This window comes from Pomacea canaliculata, linkage group LG4, assembly GCF_003073045.1.
Source record: "Pomacea canaliculata isolate SZHN2017 linkage group LG4, ASM307304v1, whole genome shotgun sequence".
NCBI lineage: Eukaryota > Metazoa > Mollusca > Gastropoda > Architaenioglossa > Ampullariidae > Pomacea > Pomacea canaliculata.
Genome location: NC_037593.1, coordinates 32625262 through 32645614, shown reverse-complemented (window position 1 = coordinate 32645614; position 20353 = coordinate 32625262). Strand labels below are relative to the sequence as shown.

The 20353-nt window shown below is 37.5% G+C and overlaps 1 protein-coding gene across 3 annotated transcripts; it reads right to left on the bottom strand.

Annotated features, from left to right (window-relative positions):
- Positions 1 to 1063: 1063 nt before the first annotated feature.
- LOC112561767 (vacuole membrane protein 1-like) lies at positions 1064 to 20164 on the bottom strand. 3 transcript variants are annotated; one of them, XM_025234459.1, is made up of 13 exons: positions 19960 to 20097; positions 17930 to 17968; positions 16760 to 17026; positions 14367 to 14457; positions 13938 to 14048; positions 13407 to 13486; positions 12440 to 12521; positions 11668 to 11808; positions 11378 to 11458; positions 10999 to 11115; positions 9301 to 9362; positions 8848 to 8953; positions 1064 to 8446 (listed from the first exon to the last, which is right to left on the bottom strand). In XM_025234459.1, exons 3-13 carry the CDS (start codon positions 16966 to 16968, stop codon positions 8264 to 8266), a joined length of 1263 nt encoding a protein of 420 aa, XP_025090244.1. In that variant the 5' UTR covers positions 16969 to 17026; positions 17930 to 17968; positions 19960 to 20097; the 3' UTR covers positions 1064 to 8263. The 3 variants fall into 3 exon arrangements, with proteins under 3 accessions (XP_025090244.1, XP_025090243.1, XP_025090242.1); XM_025234458.1 differs by having other exon boundaries at positions 16760 to 17004; XM_025234457.1 differs by lacking the exon at positions 17930 to 17968 and having other exon boundaries at positions 16760 to 17004; positions 19960 to 20164.
- Positions 20165 to 20353: the final 189 nt, after the last annotated feature.

Genomic DNA, 20353 nt, shown 5'->3' with positions numbered 1-20353 from the left:
AAAAGACAAAAACCTTTTGAAAATCAATACACCGACTTGTTTGTTCAAGCAAGTCTTTTATAGCTGTTTTTACGAAGAAAGTCGACTTTCTCCCTTCACACTGAGATTCCTGCACCACAGAGTGTGGGAGCATTTGCATCACTATTTTAGTCAAACTAATGTGTTAGCTGGTGACAGCAGAAAGTCATCACTGTTGTAAGCAATAATATATAAATGAACTGTGGAAACAGTTGTCACCAACTCCATGTCGCTGAACTTAATAGGTCACATTTTTCCCCAAAAAAATTACCCCAGCATTGCCCATTCTGTTTTTGACAGTCTTTGCCTCTCACCGAAACCAAGTTTTGAGTAGATGACAGTGAAGTTGAGGCTATAGTTGGAATAGTAATCAGAAAAACAAAAAAGTGCATATCAGTATGGCAGGAAGATCAATGAACTGCAAAACAAATATAGCCCTTACAAATTGAATTCTACACAACATTCACACTTTTTAACTGTTCACATTCTAAAAATCATCTCAAACTAAATGCACCCCAGTCATCATGAGCATCCTGCAGAGAAAATCTTGCAAGACCATTTCTGCACAAACTTTTGCGTCAAATACTTGGCTCCAATTATTTTTACAAAAATTACATTTTGATGTGACACTAAAAAACAATTTTGCTGTTTTTTATGTGCTGGATTATTTTGAAAATGAGAATCAGATTTCTGCCATAAAAAAAAGAAAGAACTTTAAGGAGGAAGTAAACATAAACCATCAAATACACAGCTAACATCAGCACTATGGAAATTCTTGATAAGCTGCCAGGCATTTGGCTATGTGCATTGAGACAGCTTTGCAGTACCGGGATCCATTCACTGTTTTGTATTCTAGAGTTTCTGGTCTTATGCTGTCGGTAGTTGTGGTTTGTTCTTGTCTTCACATACACAGGAATGTGTTTGTTTTTACTGTAACTATGATTAAAGCCTTCTTTCTGTAAAATTTAAAATATCAAAAAGAATTCCCATTGAATACATTCATCTGATAAAAAGCGCTCCAATTTAAAAAAACAGATTCATGATCTGCAAAATGAAGGGAACATTTTATTTCCTGATGGTTATAAACATTCATCGACAGTTAACATTCGTTCAGAATATTATTTTTCATAATTCTAACATAGAGATGAAGAAACTGTAATGAACCAGTATAAACCTTGAGACTTGATTTAAAAAAAAAAATCTGTCAATTGGTTTAACCCTTTGAGGACCGCAAGGATTGTACACATATAATTTTAGTTCTTCTGACATATTTAGGGGTAAAATGACCTGTAGATTCCAAAAATGTTTATTTGAAACTGATATTTCTTATACTTTTTGAGATACAGTGTGGGACAAATACGTCCCGATGGGCGGTGAGGGAAAAGTCTTAATGGGAGGTATGAGTGCTATCAATAATTTTATCCGAATGGTCAATAAACAGTGTTCTTATGGAACATCAGAAAATGTTTTTTTTTTCAATTTGACAACTTTATTTACAAATGACCTGTTTCACACTGCGATCCAGCAGTATGCTGCACATATACAAAGTTCAATGATCTAAATTTGCCTGTCCAGCAATTCCTCCTAAGGATAATTTGAAAATCATAGGAGCAGTAATTGTTACAGTAATTATAATGGATAAGAAAAAGTAATATGTCAATATACTGCAAATGCAATGGTTTGTTTACTGAAATGGCAAATGTAAGCAGTGTAGGTTTCATTTATGAAAATCAAATTGAATCACAAATCTGTTTTACTTTAACCCAAGTTTTATGTTTAGTTTTTTCTTTATCTTTATCACCTTTGGTCATATGAGGATGTATACCTAAATGTAGATGTGCATGCCTAAGTACAGCCAACTATAGTTCTATTTATCATGCTTAGTATCTCACTGCATTCTTCTCTGGATGGTGTCTAACCTCACTGTCCACCCCAGATATTCCAGGAAATCATCTTTGGCAGGTTCTATTTTACACTGAAATATCTGACACATTTCCTGCTCCAAAGCAAATGGCACATTTGAGAATCCAGCTACTTGTCACTCAACAACTAAACAGGTCAAAGAGTTGACAAGTGTTCTTTGTTCAACTGTTCTATGGAGGCGATGTCCCTGCTTGGGTTTTATACATTTTAAATGCATGAACCGAAGGGATCTGTTCTCAGAAGCACTTCTTCATTGTTCGCAAAGTGTAAGGTATTACTTAAAACTACTTCAAAGTGATTCTGAGGCATCACATGGCACCTGGAGATCAGGTTCATTGGACTATTAGTCCCTCAAGGATGGAACCACATGATATCCCATTACAAAATTCATTCCCAATGCATGGATTTCTTGTGCGTCAGTTCTGCTACATGTACTTTGCTCATCAAAAAGAGTTATCAAGCCAGAAAAATCACAGGATTTTTGAAATATCTCAAAGGCATTGGATTTTTCATTTCAGTCATCGTTGCATTTCTAAAACATGAAGGATAAAGGCGCAACATAAAAGTTGGTTCTCTTATTGCCCATACCCCTACGTATATGTCCCACAGCAAAAAATCAAAAAATTTTAGAAAACCAGCACAACAAACCTAAACAAAAATAATAATACAGTACATCTGTGACGTTCCCAAGGAAAACCACTGGCAGTTTGCTTTGTTTAAAAAAAAAAAAAAAACCAATCAAATTTAACTTTTGAGGGTGGTCTTCAAATAGAAAATTCCTCTCAATCTGACAATGACACTAATGCATACATATCAAAACCACCCTTATTTATATGAAGTCAGTGACATACTAAATGGTTTCATACAAATCTGGCTGCTCTATATTGTTTCAATCACATTTGGAGTTCACTTAAAATTAAAAGTATGGGACAAATATGTCCCTTGGTCCTCAAAGGGTTAATGGAACATGAAAGTGAGTAACAGCACAATTTTTAAATGACTTAAAGCATGCAATTCTGCAATAATACTCAACTTTTAAAGACATTTGCTAAATAAGAAACTATGCTTGGCAGCCATCCAGGTCCCATAAGAATGAATGCACCATCCAAAGTTGGGGTGGCGGGGGGGATTGGTGTTTTACACCGTGCTAGCAACTAAGGCTATATTACGGCAAGGCAGCCAGCCCTGTAAACAGATGCCACGTGCAGAGAAAGAACAGCGTGCCTGAGACGAGAAATGAACTCTGGGCAGCCAACCTTCACTGTATTGGTGACAGGCGCTAACCGTTGCACCACCGGACCGCTATCCAAAGTTGGGACTGACCTTAGTAATCTACTTTCCTCAAGGATATTCATAGTCTGGTCATACCTTTTGAAAAGCATGCTATAAGAGGAAATGCTCAAACTTTGTGATGTATCCAAGTAATGATACATAAGAATGGCCTGCATTATTTTATTTTTATTTATGATCAATGTCACTACAGAAAGTTACAGATTGCTTGCTGGAGGACTATGGATGGAAAGCCATGAAAGCTGCTTATCTGAAGCCCCAAGATCCACCCAAAATATTCAAATGGTCATTTCTTTAAGCAGACTTCAAATACACAATGACCAATAATCTGTTGTTACATACTCATGCTGCATTTTGATTTCTTATTGTAACAGCATCTTGGCAATGACTAGTAGGTAAAAAAAATTCCATGCTCCACAAAAAAAATGTCATACACCACTTTCAATTGAATGCAACAGCTGAAAGATGAGATGGAAAATAGGGCTGAGATCATGAAGCTGACATGATTCTGTTGTCCAGCAATGCAGCAGGCATGTCACTCACAGTTTAAGAGCTGACCAGATTCTGCTGCTGGTCTTATTGGATGCAGGACTTTGGTGGGAAATCGCACCGATACCCCAAAGATGCTGGTATGGGTGAATCTGAAAGATTTCTCTTGATGCAACAGGTCTTCATCATATTCTGACTCATCCATCCCTCCTCCCTAATGCCAAAAGGCTCCGTAGAAGCATGTCAAAATGAACAATTTCTGACAGCAAGCCTAAAGACAACAAGAAACATTTCCCTAATAAGGCAAGCTTGCCATGTCTATGCTGCATCCAAAACAGCTCATTCAAACAAAATTGGAACTGCCAGCCCAAAAAGATGAGGAAAGAGATCCAAGTTGTTTGTTGGAGGACAAAGTAAACAGCACAACCTGAACAATTCAAACTGCACAGCACAAATATGCTCTTCCAAACTGCACACTGGTGCCACTTCAGAGATAATATGATTTAAAGAAATCTTAGGGGGTAAAAAGAAAGAACCCCATCACCCTTTAGACTATGTGGTCAAGTAACAAACACAGGAATGTATGTGAGGGGACTATGGGAGTGCAGGGAGGTAGGGAAACTGGAACAAACAAGTCATTAATGTACATTCCAAAGATGATCTATACACCATACCATATACAGACCAATGCATTAAGCAAGAAAATCTGAGCAAAACTAAACATTAATACCAATTAAAATAGTTTATCACAAAGCACACATGGGAACAGCTTTCAAAGAAATATCAATTGTAACAAAATAAAAGTATTATTGCAATGCAAATAGCATGTCTGTATTCTCACACAGGCTACTAAAGTCACTTGCTTCAAACAAAAACTTCCAAGGCTTTAAAAAAAAAGGCAGTGAAAAAAAAACAATATCCTGTCTGCTCTGATTATGTACTACATATTTCTCCAGAATATGAATGACGAGGAATATTTGGCAGAAAATCTCAAGTTCAGTGAAGAAGCTCCTAAGAACACTATATACCCTGGAAAAGAGAACAAAATTAGACCAATCATTTACACACTGTTTATGGTTTGCTTACACTAGCATTGCCTTTGCCCTAGTTTGTTTTCACGGTTTAAGCATGCATCCCTTCCCCATCAAAAAACTTAAATTTGCCATGATATGCTGATACTATCAATAGTATCTGGCAATGACTGGATGCATAGGAAGCTGATGTCTACAGCAAAGGATGCAACGGTTATGCTCATCTACAATGCATAATAAAGATAATGAAGCAAAATCTATGGGATGATAAACCAAACTTGATGAAATACTGGCAATAAAGTACTAAATAAAACAATCTGAGATAGCTCAGTATGTATTTTGTACAGGACCCCACAAAATTATCGTTTAGTGCATGTATGTGCACATACATGCATCCACATGAACACTGAGGCCTGCACTTTTGGGAGCACCAGTCTTTAAAATCAAACACTTCAAACAATGTGGTTTGCTTTCTTGAATAAATTAAACTTGATAGACAACACCTAAAATTCATAGTTAAAAATTTAAAAAATATGAAGTCCCTCATACACACAACTACAAAGTGTGCTGATGCATGCACACACATACGCATGCACACTTGCATACACAGATTAAACAGAGATCTTGTATCATATTCTCCATACAAAATAATAAAAATGTAATTAAAAAAATTATGGGAGGAGTTGGATGAAACATTGGCAGACTTATCAGAACTCAACAACTTACAACACAAGTGACTGTTTACAAAAGAAGCACGAGAAAAAAAATCCTGCTTTGTGCACAGGCAGGATACACTGATTCTGTTAATGCATAAAGGACACATTTGACTTCTTTCTGCAAACCATTGATCTGTACAGAATGACAGGTTCTTTTTAACCTGCATATGTGACAAACAACACTGGCCTTAAAACCACACTGTCATAGCTAGTTCATAGGCTAACTACGGAAACATAGACTACCTTTGCCAGTGTAACCAAAATCACTCCATCTCCGATGCTTCTACAAGATCAGCACAGGTGACTGAAAGAGATCTTGGAGGAAGAGGAACAAAGTCTGAGGCTGCTATGGCTCTCATAAAGTGGACTGGGGAAATGTATCCCATTAAATTTATTGCTGACAAAAATGCAATCCACAGTTCTAAATCCTTCAAATGTCTGTATGATGCAAAAGGATATCAAAATCTGATTAAAACAAAGCACAACAAAAAGCACCTGGTTAAATAATAGAAATATAAAGAGCTGCATAATAAACACTGCACAAATGAAATGAATGTCGTCATAAAGCTTATACTAGGAAAACTGTTGCTAATACTTAATTTATTCTGCTTCAAACAATGACAAACACAGATTACTGTAAATTCCGAAGTATACAAAAATTCTCCACCAATCCACTTCACTAGAGGCATGTTTATCAACAACGTTCTTTCAACAGTTTAGAACGCATGTATGCAGCAAGCTGTACAATCATTAACTTGAAATAACCCACCATCTTCTAAAAACATCCCACCTACAATTTCACCTCAATTCGCATGTAAGAGACCTGACTCCTCCCAACACCTATTATTCTATCCTTCCTTAACAAACAAAAACATCCTAAAGCAATTAAAATTAATGCATGCTCAATATCTTAAAAATGCAAACTACAGATTCTTGGGCCTGACACATGAAACAAACTCATGGAGATGCAATTATGCGTTAACCCACATATGCTTAAAGAAACGCAATGTATCTTCAACACAGCAGCTATACAACTTGATACATTAATGTTCATAATATGGATCTCAGACAATTTCACTCCAGTCCAGAAAAATTGGAACAATTTTAAGAACTCACATACACACTTTTTTCCATCTCTTTCATCATTAGTCTGGTTTTGTATGTCTAAGCAAAGGGAATTGTGATAATAGATTATGCTTGTCTCTCAGTTGCCATGACAGCGTTGGCAGTATCTCTCACTGATTCCCTGGGTAATAATTCTTGATGAGTAGTCCTAGCAGAAAGCCCATCAACACAACACAAGCTAACGACTAAAAGATTGTAGAAATTAGTTTGGTCCATCCCTATTTTGTTGCACTTCTATATTTAAAAAAAAAAAGGTCTAAGCCTGGATTAGCAATTAATCTAAAATATATTGTTCAATTACAAAATCATCAATAGCTGTGACTGGGAAATTCAAATTGTTTTTATGGGAATGGAAGAGGTCATCTGCAGGCGACTGCCCGAGATACCCGTACTTACAATAAATCTTCCATCTTGTCAAAGGAGACCAAAAGAAAAATAAAAGCCCAGATACAAGTACTCTTCCTTTTGCACTTTTTACTTTTCTTTTTTTGGCTACAAGTATGTGGACCAGTGCTTTTCTTGCCTGTTAATGCTTGTCACAAATGTGAGCAGCAAAACACATGCACAGGAGGTGCAAAGCAGACTGGACTTCTTGTCAAAAGCACACAGCAACCAGATCAACCTCTCCTGCATACACACTGCACACTGCTGTCAAATGGATTGTAGATGGACAGCACTAACATGAGCACATAGCAACCACACCAACCGCACCAGCACACATGTTGCACACTGTTGTCATATAGATTGTAGATGGACAGTACTAACAAAACAACACTGGGGAGAGAAAACAACAATGAAATAAGAGATGTAAAGCATATTAAAGCTCTCGTTCCTCCCTCGTAGTTTGTACTGTAGATACGTCCTCAAATATACCAAGCCATTGTCTTTTTCTCTGGATAAAGGGTGACACAACATAATTAACATATGATCTTCACAGAAAACAGTTCAAGAATCTGCAGGGATTTTCATTATGAACCCGGGGTCAGGGATAAATGATGCGTACCTGTAAGAAAAAGATCCTTATTGTTCTTGCAAATATAATCATTAAATATAAATCAGACATGGTCTGAACCAGGTTTCCATTTTTGAATTTGGACCATAGATGTTTTAAGAGAAAAATTATCCTGAATAAACTTTTCGTGTGAACTACTGCACAGTAGTCTGGCATTCCTGAGAACATATCGTTTCATGCCTGCAAAATTCACAGGCTGCTGCTGTTGGCATGTCCATTTCTTGCACAGCGCTCCTGTTCACACATCACCCACAGTACTTGTTTCATGCCATTTTCAGTATTATTGTAAGCCAATGCCTGTGAAGTAGTCCTGTTGGCATGTCTTTTCTCCTTTTCTCTTGTTTTATACCAGCTAAGTCATTTTTCCAAACCAATGTCAAAGTAAGCAAATAATTATACATTTCAATTACACCTTGGGTTCAATTTCCCGTTTTACAGGTAAACATCTTGAGTTTCTTCGATTTACGGCACAATTTTTAAAGGAAATTTTCATGTGAGCAGGTATGGGGCAGGCAAGTCCAGCACAAGAATGAGTACTAGTTGTCAAATAAGTTTTTTTTCAAACCAAAATCTCACACAGGATCATAACACACATCCATGCATAAGCTTATCAAATGCTTATGAATGGAGAACGCCAAGCATGCGCACTGTGCTGCCATCTAATCTTTGCTGCTTTTGATGACTTTAGTGACATTGATAACCTCTGCTTTCTCCAAGGCATGCTGAATACGACACCGGCGTTTGTGATAGGACTGTGCCATGGAGTTAATAATGGACAGAATGAAGTAGAACACCATCACCAGCACCACCTTCTCAAAGATGAAGGACAGTAGGTTGCCATCCTGCAAGACAGAAAAGCAAGGCTTCCCTCTGGTATATACAGCAAATTATCAGGTCAACCAGCATAGAGCATTACTCTTGTGAACATGCAGATGTGGACTTCCTCTCCCTCAACCAACAAAGACATGCACACATGTAAAATATACACCCACATACATAAAATCTCTCCTACCCTTTCCCTTGCATACAACATCCTCTTTTTTTTCAGTAAATCATTGTGGTAAAGTGTTGGATGGGCCTTATGTTTATGTTTTACCCCCAATCTGTGAAGTCCAGCATCACATGGATGACCAATGACCAGCCATCTATATGCCTCTGTGAATGCCAAAATCACATGGATGACTACAATAATAAAATCAACTGATGTTTTCACATGGAGAGTTGGCGGTAGGGGATGACTTACCGAGTCAGTTCCTCCACCACCTGGCTTGTGATGCAGTTTGAGCCTCTGTTTCTCCAGCCAATCACGAAAGGGTGTTTGAAGGGATTTCCCCACCCCTGGCAGAGCACTTCAAAAAATAAACAAAAAAACAATTTTTCACAAGGTTTCTTCCTATCCCCAGTGAATTTGCTACTGGTTTGTTTGATTATGACTGAACAGGGAAGAACTTCCATCACATAAAGATGCAGAATCCTTGGCCTCTTGTCATTTAGAAAATTATACGATCTAAGCTTTGTCTCCTTTCCAGTCAATGACAGTGAAAATGAACCATCTTGCTATAAACATTAAAAAATGTTACAGATATATCTTCATCATTAGATAATGTTATAGATATGTCTTTATCCATAGATAAATGTGACAAGATATGTCTTTACCATTGGGTTTGTAAAAAAATTTAAGGCCCATTGTACTCACCCCATAAGCTGTATGACTTTCTCAACATGATGGACACTGAAGAGAAAGATAACAAACAGCTTCTGTAAAGAAAAAAAAAAAAAAAAAAATTAGCATAAAGTCAAGAAGTCTTTTTTTCCCCACATAACAATCATGCCAAAGATGGGGGTGCTACTCTGTGGCCTGACCCCAGCTTACTTTTGTCCTTCATGTTTTCTGTCTTGATTCCTACGGGAATTTTGCTTCTACCAGTTTGTGCACAGATGGACATAAGTGATACTGCAATGCATCTGACGGTGTGGAGCATTGTATTTCTGTGTGTGAGTGCCCCTGTGCGGGAGACTTTTTCTCTTCTCAAAGTGCGACCGGTCAAAATGGCAACATAGCCATGCTGGTTTGCACTCGTGACTTTCTACTATTGTTGCGGCAGAAGGCCACACAGGCCCCTGATGCAAATTTATGTGACATTCCGACAAAGAGAAGGGAAAGAAAAAAAAGAAACTAAGAGAATCTAGAGGAGGGATAAGAAACAGATTGAAGAGGAGGTGTCAACATCCATTACCAGCCATCAGGGTCCAATGTGCGCTCCCTTCAAAATAAACAGGATGAACTCTCTGCACTGATTAAATTTAATGGGGACTACTGACATTGTGACCTATTCTGTCTTACAGAAACATGGCTAACAGATGAGGTAACATCAATACCAGACTTTTCCAGCTTTCCCTTGACTCTCGCATTGTCCCCGCTTATGGCTATTCTCAAACTTGTTACGCACTCAGATGACATGGCCCTGGCGGTCTGCCCCAAAGACGAGCTGTCCTTATCACAGTACCTGGCCTGAGTGGGGGAACTGGTTCGGTTGCAGCTTCCTGGAGCTGAATGTTGAGAAAATGGAGGAAAGCACATGATGCAAGAGATGGTATCCCTCTCTTCCCACCAATCCAAATCAAAGGACAGCCGGGACAGAGGGCTGCCAGTTTTAAGTACCTTGGTACAGTGATAGACGGAAGGCTCTCCTTTAGCAATCACGTGAACCAAGTGTATAAAAAGGCCCAACAAAATCTGTACCTTCTGAGGAAACTCTGCAGCTTCGTCAGCTCTAGGATGCTAGAGACTGTTAACAGGTCTCTAGTTGAGAGCACCCTGACATTTAACATCGCCGCCTAGTATGGTCACCTCCTCGCCAAAGCTGGCCAGTCATCCACAAGGCAAGTAAAATTATTGGTACACCACAGCTGCCACTTTCTGACTTGTATCTTCATGCAGTCAAACCAATCACACCTTCTCCATCCCAAGTTTCAGCTGCTGCCCTCAGGCAGGCGCTCCAAAGTGCCACATGCGCAAAAAGCAGCCTACCAGAGGTCCTTCGTACCAACAGCCACCACCATCCTAAATGAGAGGCCCAAGGACTTGTAGGGTTGCCATACTACCTGGCATCCTCCTTTGTAGGTTCACATGTATGTGAGAGAATGTGTAAGTATGCGTGTGTGTTTAATGTATGGGCATGTCTGACAGTTATATTGTGTTACACTCAAACTATGTTTGATATGCTTGCTATGCTCATATTTTGTTGTGGTCATATTATGTTTGTATATGTGGTTGGGCTTGTGGGCAAAAGAAAAATTTGTCTTGGAATTCTCTGGACAGAAAATAAAATTTGATTTAAAATAATTACACACACCTTAGGAAGGAAAACAGTGGTATTTAAGACTTACAAACCTGTATATGCATTTTTATGATGGCCTTTCCAATAAGCGTTGCCCCAAAAAAGGTCCAGAAAGGGATCAGGAAATGACCACAGGTGATGCCAGCCAAGTCAAAGAGAGGATTTGGTATCTGTTAAACAAAACTATGCCAATCAATACTAACACAGAGATGGTGCAGTGGAGGTGTAAAACAAAAATTGGTATTAAATACTGATATTACTATCCGAACTGACAGTAGACTTTGTGGCTCGAAGACAATTAGTATGTGCGAAATGCATGTAAGAAAGAAGAAAATGTGAAAAATGCCTTGGAATAGGATCACAGAAAAAAAGAAGAGGTAAGAGATATGAGAATAAAAGCATTTAAATGAAACAGTAAATAGTACTACTTACAGAAGCACAGGCCAAAATGCCAAAGAAGCCAACCTTTTGCACCATATTGTGAACGTACAGTTTGGCTTTCTCCATTATACCCTGCACATTAAATCATTTGCTAGTCAAATTTCTTTTATCATTTCATTAAAAAAATTTACAGGTTATGAAAGAAAAAAGCAAGAACAAATTTAAAAAACTGTTGCTGACAGAAAAATGGAGAAATATCAATTTCATGGCTAGGAAAGAAAGAAACTCCACCTAATATTGTTATAGGACTTCTGGCCAAGATTATCAGGTATCAGACCTACCAGCTCTTCAGGGTGTTCTTTTTTCTCATGTATCAGCTCTTCAATTTCCTCAAAGTCATCGTCTTCAAGCCCAGCACCAGACAGGCGAGCTGCCCGGGCCATGAAGTATGGTGGCAGCTCCCCAATGGCCGTGCCTGCGCCCTGCAATGACAAGATGTCTGCACTGAAAGTAAACACTACAGATGAAGGGAGTGCACAGAAATTTACAGTTTCCCAATGGTAACCATGTCTTTCCATGGCCTACAACAGCTATGTTTACATTCGCTAACACGTACACATTTTGAGAACAGAATACAGAAATGAAATTCTGCATGTGAAACAAGCAATGCAATTAATTTCTACATTTACTACAATGTACACAGCACATGCTCACTATGATGTATACAGCTCATGTTTACTCAACTGCACACAGTTAAGGTTACAAAATCCACATTGCATGCTGACTTATAAAGCATATAAAATTTTCACATCCCTCCGTCCCAATGTAAATGCAATATTTCATTCAAAATCCTGCCTAAACAAATGGAATGAGGCCCCTTTTCGTACAACCTCCACTTCTGCTTTCTCTCATTTCTCTCTCTGTAAAGGTTAAAGTACAGGACACCATCAGCAATGACAAGTACTGAATCTGTAGGGGACTCACTATCAATCCCACCATTGGTTGCTCTATGCTCTCAAAGTTTCAAACCATCTTATATATATGTATACACACAAAGGAACTAATAAGTAATGAACATCACCATGCTGTTATTGTCTAGCAAATACAACTCACCCACATGATGGCTTCCATGCGTACTTTACTCATGATCGTCCACATAGACACACGCTCATCCTCCTTCTCTGGACATACCAGCCTGGGTTAAATATAGCATAATGATCACACATAACAGAGGATTAGGCACCCATGTCAATCATGCAAGCAGTAGCAAGTGGTTGTATTTTTTAAATGATTAAGTAGACAGAGCAGATTTACATAGTCTAATACTGCTGAATTCTGACTTGAGTGATACGAATTGCTTTTTTCTATGAACACTAGGACAGCAGTTGTCACTTTCTGATGTCTAATTTTTGCATAATATCTTTTGCTTCTGAGGTCTTCTGTGTTTAATTAGCTAATGCACATAAGTTTAAGTCATTACATTTTACTAGATTTAAAATGCAATGCAAAAATCAAAGGACAGATTTACAAATTAAGATGAAAGAAATCTACGCAGAGAGGATAATCTTATCAAATAACAATGGTAAAAGGTCAGCAGCCACATTCATATCTTGTTTTTATAGCTCACTGCACAGCATCATACATTAGTGGTAACTATTACAAAAATTTATCTGCGCAAGCAGATGTTAGGAGTTGATATGAATTAATAAAGTAGTGAAAAATATATTCAGGAGAGAACATGAAATCTAATAGCTACCTCGGCTCTATAATGTTACTTTAGAATGCCAATCATGACCTTTGTAAAATAAGTACATGGAAGTAATAAGAAAGATATTTTCATCAAAACAACAGCAAGGCCAAAAAGACACTCTGCAAATTTAAATTTAAGTAAAGCCTGCTGTAAAACCAATTTTCAGTGTAAATTTTCTTTCTTTGACTCTCCAATGTGACATGATAGGAAAAAAAAAAACAAAACAAAAAACAAACAAGCAAAAAAAAAAAATTTCTTCTTGCTTGATTAAACTACTGTAGCACAATCAAAGTTATGGACAATGGGACAGCTGGGAGTGTGCCAACTTACTCATTTGGATATGGAGGTTCAGGAAAATCCACAGACTTGCATTCATAGGCTGCCAATGTCACACTGGCAATATGAGGACCCTGGTGCAAACATCAATTTATGAGCCAGGCCAGTTGAACATCTTGTTAGGCTTACCATCTAGTCTCTACTTTTTATTTTCTTATATAAAAGAATGGTTAAGTAATGAAATATGGTGATGGTCACTGAGTTTTCCCACTTCTATTCTTGCTAGAAGAGATACAGAATTTCTAATAAATACTTCTCAACAATTCTGGTTCAAAAAATTTTTTTTTCAAGTCTGTGGCCAAACATGCTTAGCCTATTTCCGTAACTGCTACAGTTAACAACTGTACATTTTCAGTAAATCTATGCAAAGTGCCAGCAGCCATATTTCATTTTCTGACAATAGGCTTCACTTCTCAGTCAGAGTTGTATTTAATAGCCAATAAGATTGCCTGGTTATTGATCTTTCATGATTTAAAAAAAACAACTCTAAAATGCTGGAAATTATATTATCTTTAGGAAACTCACCAAGTACAAAAGGAATGTATGGAGACCAGTTCCCAGTCCAACTGATGAAAGAATTCCCAAACCAACCCAGTACCCATACCATAGCAGTTTCTTCTGAATGGCAGAGATCACCTGAGGATGCGAAAAAAAGATTTGGCAGCCTATATGATTAATTGGTTATGGGTATTTTATGCCAAGCAAGGTTTATATCATGGTGACCTAGTTCAGGTTTGTAAACAGATGACCTGCCAGAAAACATTATGCATGCGAGAAATAGAGATCTAAACCTGCAATCCACAATTGTCTCAATACAATGGCAGCTGGACTGCTATATGCACCGTGTAAAATCAAGATGTTAAAAAAAAAGGTGGTGTGGGAATGGGAATCATCTGATACATTGATATCTATGATATAGATAATAGTGTTCATATCATTGTTCCATGGACTCACAGTCTGATGTTGTCCCTCAAGATTATAGATAAGATATGCAATGCTCATCACGACCAAAGAGAGGGCAACTGTCTTTTTTCTCCTCCATAACCTGAAAAATAACATCAAAATGACAAACCACAACCAGCCTCACTGACTTGACCAGCCAGGATTGAAGGCTTAACCAGTTCAGTAAATAAACTTAATAGCGGGTGGGGGGGGGGGATGAACAGTAAATGGTGTAAAGTAGTGTTGTTCAATAACAGACTGGCAACTAAAAAATTTAATAAAATATACATATTTGAGCAGGAAAAACAATAATTCCTGTCTATTTGGTCGTTTGCAATTTTTCAAATGGATTGAGAAAACTGGGAGCCACTACTGGTTTCATTTGTTTTATCATCCCATTAGTCATTCTATAAACATGTTTGCATGATATATTGTATGTGTTCTTATTATGCTGTGAAACTTTTTTAACCTGATTTTAAATGGGGTTTTCTATCTTGTGTTCATAATGTCTGTTGATACATCTCTGTACAATTGTTTGTGGACATGTTTCAGTCTGTATCAGTTGTGTTAATATTAACATATTGATTTGCCAATTTGAATTTTTGTTGTGTTGTGGGAAGTTGAGTCTTTTTGTGTGTTTTTGCATTTCTTTTGTAAAGTGCATTGAGCCTTCTATAAATTTTCATTATTATTAGTAGTAGTGCATTACAAAAAAAAACAAAACCAACAAAAATTACAAATCAACAGATTTTACCCCAATATAAATATTAAGGTCAGAATGGTCAGATTTGAAAGAAGGGATGAAAAAGTTGATGATGGTAAGGGGATGGGACTGGTGTTTCACACTGGACCAACAGGTAAGGCTATTTCACGGAAAGGCAACCAGCCCTGTAAACAGATGCCCCAAACAGTGAAAGAATAATGTACCCAAGATGACAGCTGAACCCAGGGCGGCTAACCCTCACTGTTTTTTGGTGACAGGAGCTAACATTTGCTCCACCAGGCCACCGTAATAATGGTGAAGAAGACAACAGAACTTGGTGACTATTACTAAAAAGGGGATGAAGAATGTTTTTTGTGTGACAATGTGTGTGAGGATACTGATGTTGGTTTTATAAGAATTTTGTTTTCTTTCATGGCACGAACTGATGTTCATAAGACCCCCTGAGGATGAAAGGAATAAAAATATGTGACCCTCCACAACGAAATAAGTCTTAAGTCGCAAATAGGAGATTTGCCAAATTGCATAATTTTCAAAAGTACAGGTTTTAAACTTTCTTCTGATACAAAAGTTGTTCTTTTAGTCCTAAAATTGAGTTATAAACATTTGAGCTGTGACAGTTATGGTGGCGGCCATTTTGAGAAAAGTGGGTTCAGAGATTAGCCTTGAGATGGCCGACCAGGTTTCTTTACTCCTAAACTTTTGCAGACAAATCTTTTGATGGGTTAATGTTTGAATCGTTCTTTGAAGAAATTGAACATACAGACTCCGGGCTTTTTGCCAAGGTATTACACAATGGGGTTATGACTGGGAAACATTATTGAAACAGTGTTTGAATTTCGTCTGATATCGGTATGGATCTCTGTAGGTTACCTCGATTAAAATATATTTTAAGTCAATTTCTAACTTTCATTTTAACATAGCAGTGTATTTTCCTGATAGTTTAATAACCAAGGAAACCATTTTTAAAGAAAAGTCAAAACTCACAAAATTTACCCCTATCACCTTTCAGGGCCTCCAGCACAAAAATGTTCTGCACGACTTAAGACTCATTTTGTCGTGGAGGGTCACATATGTATCTGTAAATATGAGCTATATTTTCACTCTAATAAATACAATTTTTGTTTTACAGGTGTGCATTTTCCTAAGAACTTTGAATAATTTGACAATTGCCATCGTCACTCTCCACCATCACCTCACCAACCACGTTTCGCAAAAGACTGAAAACCCATCTGTTTCTTTCAAACCAGTCTTAAACTACCAAGAAACACTTATATCTATATATATCAGGGCTTCTGCTTACGCAAAAAATTGCGTACAGTACGCATTAAAAGTTCGGAGGACCCCTTCAACTTTCGTCAATGGGGTCCCCTTCAAATTTGGGCGAAAAACAGGGACCCCTTAAAAATCTGAAGAAGGGGTCCCTGGGACCCCAAAGAATTTAACCTTAGCAGAAGCCCTGTATATATATATATTTTTTTTACTTTCCTGGTGTTTTATATATTTGTTCACTTAATTGTTTTCTTCTTTTGTTTTTTTCTGCGCAATGAGCATTCTTCTGAATGAATACCTGCGCATTACAAATTGACATCATCATCATCATCATCAATAATTTAAAAAAGCATCACACCATGCCACGAACTTAATGAGCAACCAAAAACAACAACAAAAAATCGAATAGAACCTTATGCATAGTGCTTGAGCCAGAAATACAGCTTCCAGGGAGAAATAATGCAAAGTGGACAAAGGCTGCCTCCATAGGACAAGTTGTTCACGCTCTTGGCGCTCCATTTCCACAATCTTCTTCACCTTACTGAAATCATCAACCTCTGTGTGTTGTGACTTGTGGACACCATTTGACTCTGAAGTGCCACGCTGCCTCATGGTAGCCATCTTATGGTTCTTACTGAAATTTCTCAAGCGACTGACCTGGTCAAAAGGCAATTCAGTGCTGTAAGACGTACAACAAAATATCTCAGGACAGGTGATGATGTTAATAACTCATAAGAACACATGCATATTTAAGTGGCTTTATCAAAACAAAACTGAAAATACATAACAAGTGCCATTAGTATTGCTTTTACTATGAGCAAACAACTAGCTAACATTACCACCGCCACATAAAAACAGTTAAGTATGCACACTATATGCACAATAATGCCTTGCAATGGAGATCTATTTTCAATCTTTTGGTACAGAAAAATACTTCCAACTAATGCTGCTTCTGCATCAATTGAAAAACTCAGCAAGAGGCTTGACAAACAGCATGAAAATGCTTTTCAAAACAATGGGCTTAGAAAACAAGGCTGTCACAGAAAAATACTGGCAGCCCGATACATGTAAATGTTATGATTAGTATGAATAATGGTGGTTAAAAGCAACCAACACTTAAATTTGCAAGACTGTGTTTGTGTGGGTAAAGGGGAATGAAAGGTCTACAGTGACTTAAATGCCCATAATATTCCAGGCTGCTAAGACAAATTTCAATCAATCATAAGGCCAAGCTTTGTTTCAAGGAAGTGACACACATTTTTTTGCCCTTTAAGAGGACTGTTTTTGCTAAAATTAAGTGACAGTCCTTATGTTTAAAAAGGTTCACACCATGCAGCAGCTGAAAACTTCTGATGCTTTAAATACCATGGAGCTCAGGACAGGCTATTGTGTATGCGTGTGTGCACAAACATTGAAATTCATGTGCTTTTAATAGCATCAAGTTCCTATCAAATTTATTTATTTACGCTGCACAGAAAATATCCCACTTTTTAAACTTTTATAAAAATGTTATTAAAACATCACACTGTGAAAATGGAAGTGATGGAGATCAAAAAGAAAAAAAAAATATTGGTACACCCACCTCTTGCTGACCTGCTTTCCCAGCCTACTTTAAAACAGTCTGTGCAAAGAGAAAAAGAACCAACATTTTCTAAACCAATATTTTTCACACACATCATAACAATCAACAGCAAACATGCACAAATGTTTTCCAAAGACAACACAGTTTATAAGCAAGATTAATGGAAAATGCAAAAGAAAGCAGTTGACAAATGTTAATTTGCAACGAGATCTTCAAAACTTCAACTGCAAAGAAATTGTGATTGCAATCATATTCATGCCAACACACCAGATCAAATGCACACAAAAAATCAACACAGGAATGCTTGCTCAAACCACACAGGAAGCAAGGGCAGAGAGATATTCCTTGATCTTCAGAGCTAGTTAGCAAATGTTACCTTTCCAGTTTTATGAAAGTTAGAAAACTGATCTAGTGCTAATGACCTGAGTAATTTTTATCACCAGTGTTTCAGAGCTGTAAGAAACTTTCCAGACTTATTATCTTGGTTAGCATGTCATTAAGTAACTTGTTGGCAACAGTTTTTATTCATCAGATAAAGTTGTCAACATTAACACTGTAATCGAGAAACAGCAAATTAAATGAATTGCAACAGGTCATAACTTCTTGCTTTGACCATCAAGCTTCATATTTATGCTTTTAAGTAGTTAAAATGATCATCTGACTATAACTAAAATTTTCACACAGCCTTCTTGCAATAAGTTTCAATCCTTTCCTTTTTTCCTATGTAAAGAGCCAAATTAAACAATGATGCTTCATTCCTGTTTCAATTTTGCACAAAACGTACTAAATTCCAGATTACTTAGCCAGCTCTACGGACATCCCTGACTGTATAAAAACCTCACAGCCAACCATTTTAATTATCAAACAGTGACAATACATAAAGCTTTGTGTAACACATGAATAAAAATGGTAATTATGTCAGCATACTGTGGAACCTCGGCTAGCGAATATTTCGGATAACAACCAAAAATTTGCATCTGATACCGAACAAAACTTGGGTACTGAACAGCCAGGTCACCCACACATGACCTACCAGCATCTCAGACCAAGCATCATTCGTGCTGGAGACACCGCTACGATCAGTCGCTCGTTATCTCAATCTGTGTGCATCCTTCTTATTTAGTGATTTTTGTGCTTTATTTTAATAATATAGCCCTCAATCATGGCTCCAAAGAAGATTAAGAGCAATAGTAGCAAGGTAATGAAAAGGAGGCGCCCAACAATTGAATTGAAAAAAGGAACTGATTTCAAAGTATGAAGGAGGCATGAGTATTTATTATCATATATTAGAGAGTCAACACGGGCTGAGAACCAATTAACTCTATTTCTTTTACTTCTTAAGGGGTAAATTAATTCGGATACCGGACATTTCGGGTACTGGCCAACTTTCCAGAACGGATTGCAGTCGTTAGTTGAGGTTCCACTCTATTAACAGCAGTGTACAAGTCAGGACAAAATGTAACATTGCGCTACAATTCAAATACTCCCAGTGCCAGAGTACACTAAAATTCAAACTATATCTTTTTCTGGTTGATATAATAGCACATCTGATCACTGCCGTTTTCTTGACCTTGTGTGTGAGAGGGGTATACAGAGAGAGAGCATTATTCTTTACACGATGATCTGTAAGACGTATTTGATGCCTATTAATATGTCCCAGTGCTACATCACATAAGTGCCCTGATCCAACTTTCATTATTTCTTGACGTCCTATCATAACCAGATTATTCTAGTATAGTACTATCATTTTGTATAAAATAATAATGAACACTTTTGTACACAGCATAAAGTGATGTGATAAAACTGACTTGCAATTTTGTTCTGATTCGCTACGTCCCAACACTCATTCCTTTTTACAATACGTTTTTCTGTCTAACGTCAGCTAATAAGCCCTTCAATAAGCTTTCGACGCAAGGAAAGACATCCCTGCCTAATGAAGAGCATAATTATGAGCACTGACACACCCACGCCGCAAAAAAATAAAAAATCACATTATTACATTCATTTCATTCTGAACCTAAAGAACATACCAGCACAGACTTCCGTCCTTTAGTGGGCAGACCTCTTTCTTTCAAAAGGGTCCTTAGCTGTATTACAGTCTGGCTGGTCAGTTCCTTCTCGCAGAGTCCACGGTTCATCATAGCCAGTAATATTGCATCGTCAAATCATCGTCAAAGAAAATGAAACGTGGATTGAAAACCAACGATCGTTATGGTGGTCTGATGCAGAGCTGTTCCCTAAACCACATGCACAAGAAAGCCGCAGTTTTGCAGACGGAGTGTTAATCATAAAAAGAGCTGATAAAAGGTCATAAAATTTAAATGAAACAAAGTAACGAATATTTTTATGCATTGTTTTTATATAATCACGTAGAGAAATGAAATACGATTTTAGCGGTCTCTCGTTTCGTGGCAGCTCTGCTCG